The sequence below is a fragment of the Cupressus sempervirens genome, chromosome 11 (assembly GCF_028749045.1).
Source record: "Cupressus sempervirens isolate cs-2001-9-10 chromosome 11, ASM2874904v1, whole genome shotgun sequence".
NCBI lineage: Eukaryota > Viridiplantae > Streptophyta > Pinopsida > Cupressales > Cupressaceae > Cupressus > Cupressus sempervirens.
The window spans coordinates 219,685,677-219,694,948 of record NC_143128.1 but is presented as its reverse complement, the minus strand read 5'-3'; the positions used below and the strand labels follow the sequence as shown (position 1 = coordinate 219,694,948).

Sequence of the window (9,272 nt, the reverse complement as noted above, 5' to 3'; positions counted from 1 at the left end):
AACTTGATGCAATTCGTCTTATTTATTTTACATCTAGCTACATATTTAAACTAACTATAATAGAAATGAAATTAAGAGTTATAACATATCATATAAATGGTTCCAATCTACCAATTAGAATATATTTGTAAAGTGCAAGGAAGTAAGAAAAACTCTTCAAATCCTTCAATAGTTCAACCAAATTCTTTAGTTGAATCATCAAAGACTTCAAGTTACGTAAGTTTTTAACCCAATGGGTCATATAACACACTTCCACTTCAATTTTGACCAGCCCCAACTAATTTTCAAATCAGAAAGGATATGATCTCAAATTAGAACAAAAGTCATCAAAGTTGCAAAAGCAACATTGACAATACTTTGACAACATTTGACACTTTGTACATGTTTGAGCAATCAACCTATTTTTGAAGTCTTTCAAATTAGTCACCTATGGAGAAAAACCATTAGAAAAACATGTTTAACCTCATTTTACACAATTTGGGTGGCCATTGACCAAGGTTGACCATGTGGGTCCTAATGGGTTGCATAAACCAAATTGGCTCTCTTGGCCTTATTACAATGCAACTAATTGTAGAATGGTCTTCAAACGACCTATCTTATCATAACTTCATGAACACCAATGTGTTAAGATACACCTTTAATCCCTTAGGTTCTCTTGGATTATTTAGCATGAAGGAAAATAATGCATGGAAAAAGAAAAAACATTTTTGACGGCCTCTTCAAAATGAAGAAGGGTCTTAGGGGGAAGGGGTTACAATCTTTTACACAAAGACACCTACATGGCATTGTTTACCTGAAGATCCCTTTTCACTCAAACTACCCTACGCAATCCAAGCATCTTGAATCCCTTTGATCAAATTTGCCTTTAGCTAGATTTCCAATAAATTTTTTAGGGCAACAATATTTTTACCAAAGGATTTCACTATTCTAAAGGGTCTATAGGCATTAGGGATTTTAATTTATTCCAATGAACTCAATTAAATTAAATTATAACACAAATAAAAATAAAAATTAACCCTAAGTCTAATTGAGAAATAATGCTAAACATGAATATATATTAATGTATATTAATAAGAGGCTAGTTGTAAATATAAACATAATTAAACTCCATGAATCAAAACCTCTATCAAATTAAAATACTAAACCATATTGAACATGGCAACCTTAAATCTATTCGAATTAAAGTCATTAAAACTTAATCCCATACCAAACAAAATCAAACCCTTAATACTAACAAACTATAAACCTAAATTTATTTTGATGTTATAGAATAGAAATTCTATATTTAACTAGTAGTTTTGGTTTTTAATAAAATATTTTCAACTTATGTAAAGATAAAAGTCCACCATATGCTATATACAGGAAAACAAAGTTCTCTAGGCTTCACACACACACATTTTATTTGTAAGTACCATTCTCTAAATAATATGAAAATAAGAAACAACCATTTTACCTAGAATGTAGAACACAAAGACAATCTTGAAATTCACTAAGTCTACAAGCTAACTATATCAAACAAAAGTAGCCAAATTTTATTTTTGTAAATGTGAATAGAATGATATTCAAAATTGTTAGAAAGATTTATGTTAATATTTACTACCTAATATTGAAGCAATAGTTATGTATTCTTACTTGTGGGTAGGCTAAGTACTATTGTGATACTTTTTGAATTAAGAATTAGAATTAATTAATTAATACATTGTATAGAATAGATGCAAGATTTTTAACTTGACAAGTTTTAGAAAATAATTTTGTAAGATTTGATTGGGTGAATTCATTAAGCCGAGAGGCTTTCTATAGTGGTAGCATTTGTCAATGTAAACATTTTGACAATTTAAAAAAAATTGACATTCATTAGACTTTCTTCTGCTAAATAATGTTATTTTAAATTTAACAAAGTATTTTAATATTCTATTTATTTTACAGCCTGAGCCTGCACAACCATTAAAAATTCTTGTCTTCACATAATATTAGCCCTTTTATAATACAATCAAATTTGAACCTTAGACACATGATGTATCAATTGAAAACCTACACAAAATAGTTACCAAATTCTCTTTTTCTTTTTAATATTCCTTGCAAATTTTCTATAGTTGATGCAACCTTTCATATGATTTTATTATTACTATTAAAAAAATTATCACTATATCTTGGATATTGGAATTTTGGCTGGAGTATTGAGCAATTTCTAATTTAATTTTTATATTTCTAAAATTTAGAAATCTTGAAATTAGATATCTCTCGACTTAATTTACAAAATAATAATAATAATTTTTTTATGTATGCTAGTTTAGCTCTTATATTGGCTAGATTTGATGGATTGAAAAACTAGAGTTATATTTTATTAAGTTGAATCATTCATTACTGTTTAATATTACTTTTAATGTAAATACATTGATGTAGATTTTTATATTTTTATATTGTATTTTCATACTATAATATTTTTTCATTCAAATAAAAATACTAAAAAAATTATATTTCTTATATTATTTAATCATTTAAGAAATATTTTATATATTATTATTTATATTTAGAAAATATATATAATAATTATAAATATAAATAAAATTATAATTATAATTATAATTAATATCATTATAAAATATTATAATTTTATAATATTTTTAATAATTAAAATATTTTATATATTATAATACATTTACTAATTTAAAACTAAATTTATATAAAAACTAAAGGCAAATAGACACTTGTTCTATATATTTTTATCAACATAACCATTGCGCCATCCTATTATAAATGAGTCATCACTAACTTTAATCCGCACACCTAAAATTTCAGAACTCCCCCTATAAATGACTCTCCTTCAGCACTTAAATAATTATCAAATTAACTCGCCGCTCTTAGAATTTGGTGGTTACAAGCTTTTGCTTAACAGGCTTTTGGGATCTATCCTTTTATTCGTCAGGTAGCTCACTAACATACTGAAAAACAGATAACGTATTGAGTACTTGTATGTATATTGTAATTTATCTTTAAGTTTAGCACATCTTTACTTTTTATTATATTTAATTATGTTTTCATGTTGTGAATTACAGGGTTTATTTGAATTCATTCAATGAAGAAGGCTTTTGGATCACCTCAAATACCAAGCATAAGGACTATTTCTAGAAGACTCTGCGAAAGAAATTGGAAGGTCCAATACAAAATGTCTCCTTAATATTTCCCTTCTACTTTTGATAGAAATGCAGCCCTTTTAAGACTTTTTTTATTGGTGTTAACGTCATCATTGGTTTATCCTTACAGGCTGATAAGTATAAGTGTGTGATGTTTAAGTCATTCGTAGCGGCCAGTCTTAAACATCACACACTAAGGAAGAAATTAAGCCTGGAAAAGTAAGTCAAACTTTGACTATTTAACACTTTTGCACTGGGAATCAAGTCTTAGTGTGTGATGTTTAAGCCATTCGTAGCGAATAGAAGTTCCATAGATTTTACTTCAAGTAAGTATTGTTCTGTTTTTACTTCAAGAGATTTGGAGACATTTGGTTTTCTCTCCCCTGTTAATCATTTGTTTAGTCCTTTGAGTATGGTATGGAATTTTCAAAGATGATTAAGGATGGAAAATGGACCGTTTCAATATCATATGCCAAGGTTTGGGTACTAGTCTAAAAATTTTAAATACTCAAAATTGACATATTTTTCTAAACTTAATTTCTTGATTAATGTGTGATGTTTAAAGACAGTCATGATAAAACTATAACTATGATTGATTTGAGTATGATAGCAAAGAGTATGAGCAGGAAAAGATGTTCTATTTAGGTTGCTAAAGATTCATCACCATTATTATGCAACATGCAGATAGAACATTGGATGCACCAGATCTTGTTGATGATAATCATTTGAATCTGCTAGATTGGAGTGGAAGCAATATTTTGTCAATAGCTCTTGTAAATGCAGTTTAGTTATGGGATGCAAACATGAGCATTACCTCTGAACTATTGACTGTGGATGGTCATGTTGGTCCAATAACCAGTATTAATTGGGTACCAAATGGAAAAAATATTGCCATTGGATTGACTAGTTCTGGTGTACAGATTTGGGACTCAACACTCATCAACATGTAACGATAATGAACTCTTTAATGTCTTAATTAAACTTTTATCGTCTTAAAGTGCTACCATACTCACATATTAGTCTTATCACATTGAATGCAGCTTAAATCCTTGAAAGGTCATCATGGCCGTGTAGGTTCGCTTTCCTGGAGTGACACTATTCTTGCAACTGGTGGTGAGGATGGTAAAATAATGCTCCATGATGTCCGTATCGGTAATTCCAATGTAAAGACATACAGAGGCCATGAGAAGGAAGTGTGTGGATTAAAGTGGTCCTTATCTGGCGAGCAACTTGCGAGTGGAGGTAGTGACAACTTGCTTCATATCTGCGACAAGAACATGTTGTCCTCTAATGGTAGAAATCGGTATCTTCACAGAATGGACGAACATAACGATGCAGTTACAGCCTTGGCATGGTGCCCTTTCCAGCACAATCTTTCGGCATCTGGTGCAGGTCTTGCAGACCAATAAATCAAGTTGTGGAATAGTCTTAGTGGAGCGCACCTAAAGACCATTGAAACCAACTCTTCAGTTTGTGCATTGCTGTGGAATAAACATGAGCGTGAGCTCTTGAGTGCAGATGCGTATAGTGACAACCAATTGACAAAGATTGCAGAGTTCACTAGCCATACTTCAAAGGTGCTGCATCTGGAACAGGTGTGAATGCTGTTAGTTTATGAAACCTCAAGTAAAGAGAGAAATAATTACCTTCTTCTAATCAAATGTTCTTTATCTTCTTCAATCAAGATTGAATTTAATATACCTTGGACATATCTACATTGATTATGAACTTTTTCATTTTGGTTCTAATTATGTATTGTAATATGTTATCACCTCGTCTAATCTGATTTATTTTTTCGAGATTTTTTAACTTCAATACAAATGGAAATGCCTACGTTTTTTTGTTGGGTATTTATAAACTCCACATATATTGAGGAAGTTTAAAAAAAAATCTTGAAGGTTTTGGTGCTTGCAAGAGCTCTACACAATATGAAGGAAATGTGCATTCACATTCTAATATTTTTAATGGAGGTACGCATGCCTGAAACCTTTTTGGCTAAGAGCCTCATCCCTTTTTTATGTCCTTGGACCTTGCACTCAACAAGACTTGATCCCTGGTAGACTCTTTGTGAGCCATTCAACTTCACCAGTAGAACAAGGGCCCTTTGACCACACTCTAATATTGAAAAATGACCTTAACGTGTTATAATAAAAGATGACCATAACGTATATCATAACATGGTTTCAATGCATGTGATATGTGTTGATACACAAGGAAGGACTGCAAGAAGAGATTACAGAATACTGAATAAGATTGCTTAGGGCTCGCGTAGTTGGATTAATTAAATAAGATTCTCAAAAATTTAACGTATCTCTTTTAGAACGGAAAACTTGAGGTCTTAAAATTTAGGGATCGATATTACTGTCAAACAACCATGTTGATTTGGATCCTTGTCGTTTCTTTCAGCTTAGTTATCAGCATTGATTTCCTTATTGCAATTTAACATTATCAGTTTGATGATAACATTGGTCGGATCTCTGCCTGTGAATGGGATTGGGGAAGAGTGTATCCTTTGTAGATTGGTACTATGTGAGTAACTCGATCTCCGGAATGGACAACTCCTTCAATGTGATAGTGTCAATCAAAAGTGGTTTAAGAGAAATAATTAAAGTTGGATTTGTACTATTTAAATCGATTGCAAAATAATGTTGAAACCCTAAAAGATGATTTTGTTTTTGTGTTCTATGGTTTATAGGTAAGTTCGGTTTAGAAAAGTGCTTAAATTATGTGCAAGTTGTTTTTCTGTCTCAAATGTAGAGCAACATGAGGGTTCTCTTTTAATTAGTTTAGTAATCTAAAATTATATTTGTCAGGAGCGATTTTTGAAATGAAAAGTGTAAGAGTTCTCTATTTTCACTGATATAATCTTGTTATCTCAGACAAGGATGTAGGAGTAGGGATTGATAGATTATCATTTCCAGTAAAGGATGCAAGAATAAGGGAAGAGTTTTTAAGAGATTAATAGATAGAACTTTTGATTAATATTTCAACAAAAACAAAACTATCACCGATTTAGTAAAGTGGTACAGTGGTGCTGGTACATAGTACACACTAACATATAATGGATTAAAAGGGAAACCCAACTTAAAGAGAGTCCACCTACTCTCTCATTCCATCTTTGCTACGTGAAAGAAGACATAAGAGAAAATTGGTTGGAGAGAAAGCTCAGGGCAATTTGTTACATTTCAAACTCTGCACCTAATCAGCTATCACTAATCTATCAAGAAAATTAAGTCTTATCAATACACATTTAGCAAGGGAAAAGTTCATGTATTTTCTGGTTTAAATGTCATTTTAACAAGCTTTTATATTGAAAGAACAATTTCATTGTGATTTACTAATGCTTTTTTAAATAAAATGCTTTCATATGAATACAAGTTCAACGATCTTGGAAACAAGTAATAAAAAGAAATGTTTCTAATCATTGTCTCCTGAAAAAATTAGGACTAAAATGAGTTACTTTAAAAAATGGGGAAATTATAGATTTTAAGTTTGGCTCCATTTTTATGAATCATTCCCTTAATCATATTAAGAAAAATCTTTAGATACATGTATCATTTGTAACTGTTTCTTAATTTGTTGATAAAGTTAAATGATTGAAAATGAGCTTATTAGAAATCAACTTTTATTGAGAACAGGGCATGGCAGTTTGAAATTTGTACCTTAGCAAATTTGACAGAATAGACATCCTTTCTTAACAAAAGAATTTTCAGCCAAAGCATTCTATATTTTCTATAAATAAGAACCCACTTTTTTTAACATATTATTTAGGAATTACTTGTCGATTGTATTAATAACTGAAAATTCTAAGCTAAAACAGAGTTTCTTTTCACTGTTTATCTTTTGTAATGTACCCATTCATTTGATCAGAAGAGAACATTGTATCAGGCAAAACGGTTAAGTTTCATCGTTCACAAGCATAGCAACAACATCAATACCAGGTCAATCACAAATTATTAACTTTCAACAAGGACTATATATCATAGTATATAATTTCATAATAAGTCAAGGAAAATCCATATAACAAACATGTAGTTTTGGTCTCCAGACCAGTCTAAGAGCACCTAGAACATTAAGGTCCACATTTATTTATTTATAACTAGACATGACTTGCAGGATGATGGTTCTTCTAGTAGCAGGGGGAAATCTTCCAGAGCTGGTTGTCTTGCTTGTTCCACTTCCACAGCACAACTCTAGTACCCTCTTCAATGCCTCCATGCTTCCTGTCACCTTGGAATGCATCCAAGTTGAGACCAATGTCATTAGCCATCCTTATGGTCCTGTAACCATATCCCATGTCCTCACTCTCACTCCACAGCACACTCTCATCATAGGAACCACCCTCATACTTGGTCAACAACACCTGCAATTAAACAACCCAATACTTCATCAGAAGCCATGTATACATTCACTAGGCCAATTTCAAGGAATAGTGAAACAAGCATACATTACTAGGGAAAGAAGAACTCAAAAAAAATGTGTATATACCTCCTGACATGCAGCAGGGGCATGGCGAAGGGCCTGCCCAGTGGCTTTGTTCACAAGACCAAAGGCTGGATGACCCACTGGATCGCTCACACGGTTGCTCCATGACTCATCTTTCACCCATTGCTAAATACATATACACAATACATATGTATCAAGAGTGACCTATGAAAACAACTATAACTAAAACAATGAGAGCCAAAGTAAAAGCTCCAAATATAAATCAACTTTTAGACAGAACTTGTAATACAACATACAAATAGCATAGTAAGTGTATATATACCTGAGTTGGGTCACTTGGATTATAGTAAACTAGAGTCGCCCTGCCATCTCTGATACCCAGAGCATAGTCAGGATTGGCCTTAGAGCAGACCTTCACAATCTGCCCCTGTGGAAGGCTGTGGTACATCTGTTGTTCATTGTAGTTGTACTTCGACTGGTTACAACCATAGTTTTGCTCCCTGTCGCCACATCTTTGGCTCTCATACTGCTGGTAGTATGCCATACTTGCTTACAGCTCGATCAGGAGATAAAATGAAGAAAGAAATGAACGATACAAATGAGTATGCTGTTTTTGTTTGTTGAGGTTTGATGGTGTTTATGTAGGGCAAGAAAATGAATATTAGCTCATAAAGATGTATGAGTGGAAGGGGATAGAATAAAACTTTCTTTTGGCTCTCCATGGGAATCAGTTCTTTAAAGTGATGGAGAAAAGACACAATTACGTTGTTACACGCTTCTGTGGGTTTCTCTTAACTTTTACAGCTCTATGATTGAACTTTTAAGCATCCGCATGCAGAGAGAAGTTGTCGTCCAGAAACAGCTGCGAAGTACAGTTCATCTATTCCCTGGTCTGTCACTTTTTCTCAGGAATGGACCAGAAATAATCTTAAAGTACTAGCTCGTTCTGCAGGTAAAGTTTGTAACGAATTCAACGTTAGTTTAGGCCCCGTTTGGTTGTTGGCATAGAAAAATGGAATGGGAATGGAAATAGAAATAGGCAATTCCAATCATGTTTGGTGCATTTGAAATTTGATTGGATATATGTTAATCTATTGTTTGGTTGTACAAAAATAGAATAGGAATAAGGTTAAGTTTTGTATTTTTAAAAACATTTTTCCTAAAAAATAATTTAATTTATTATTTTTTAGTTAATTTATTTTCATTTTTTTTTTTTTAAACAAATAGATATAATTAAAAAAAATGTTATTAAAAATTTTAACAAAAAAAATTCATAAAGTTAAAGTTAAAAAAAAAATTCAAAAAAAAAAAAGTTTAAAAAAAAAAAAAAAAAAAAATTTAAAAGAAAATAAAAAATATTTTTTAATGGAAAATCGGAATGGGAATGGAAATGGCATATTCCAATAACAGATATTTTTTGGCATAGACATATGCTCATTTTAGGGGCAAAATTAGAATATGTCTTCCTATTCCCAATTCCGATTGAGCTTACCAAACAACGAATATAAAACATATTCTAATTTCGTTTTCCTATTCCACTCATATTCCAGCAACCAAACGAGACCTTAATGTTAGGTTCCATGATAAATTCTAACTTGAAATTAATGCATTATTAGTGCATCGGTATGGGGCTCAAGTTCAAGTTCATGTTTTTGTATTGTCACTTCTTTCTTATATTTGAGTTTGTTGAAA

General features: G+C 31.5%; 1 protein-coding gene and 1 pseudogene across 1 annotated transcript; one reads left to right on the top strand and one right to left on the bottom strand.

Moving 5' to 3' along the window:
• The first annotated feature begins 3,805 nt into the window (after positions 1-3,805).
• Positions 3,806-4,735, top strand: LOC149528954 (cell division cycle 20.2, cofactor of APC complex pseudogene; annotated as a pseudogene).
• A 2,352-nt stretch (positions 4,736-7,087) lies between these two features.
• LOC149528953 (ricin B-like lectin EULS3) lies at positions 7,088-8,189 on the bottom strand. Its single transcript, XM_089810215.1, has 3 exons — positions 7,903-8,189; positions 7,623-7,745; positions 7,088-7,497 (listed from the first exon to the last, which is right to left on the bottom strand). Exons 1-3 carry the CDS (start codon positions 8,122-8,124, stop codon positions 7,264-7,266), a joined length of 579 nt encoding a protein of 192 aa, XP_089666341.1. The 5' UTR covers positions 8,125-8,189; the 3' UTR covers positions 7,088-7,263.
• Positions 8,190-9,272: the final 1,083 nt, after the last annotated feature.

Coding starts and splice junctions, on each gene's coding strand:
- LOC149528953 (XM_089810215.1), bottom strand. CDS start 8,124: ATGGCATACTACCAGCAGTATGAGAGCCAAAGATGTGGCGACAGGGAG. Junction 7,746..7,902: donor ATCCAAGTGACCCAACTCAG/GTATATATACAC, acceptor ATATGTATTTAG/CAATGGGTGAAAGATGAGTC. Junction 7,498..7,622: donor CCCCTGCTGCATGTCAGGAG/GTATATACACAT, acceptor GTTTAATTGCAG/GTGTTGTTGACCAAGTATGA.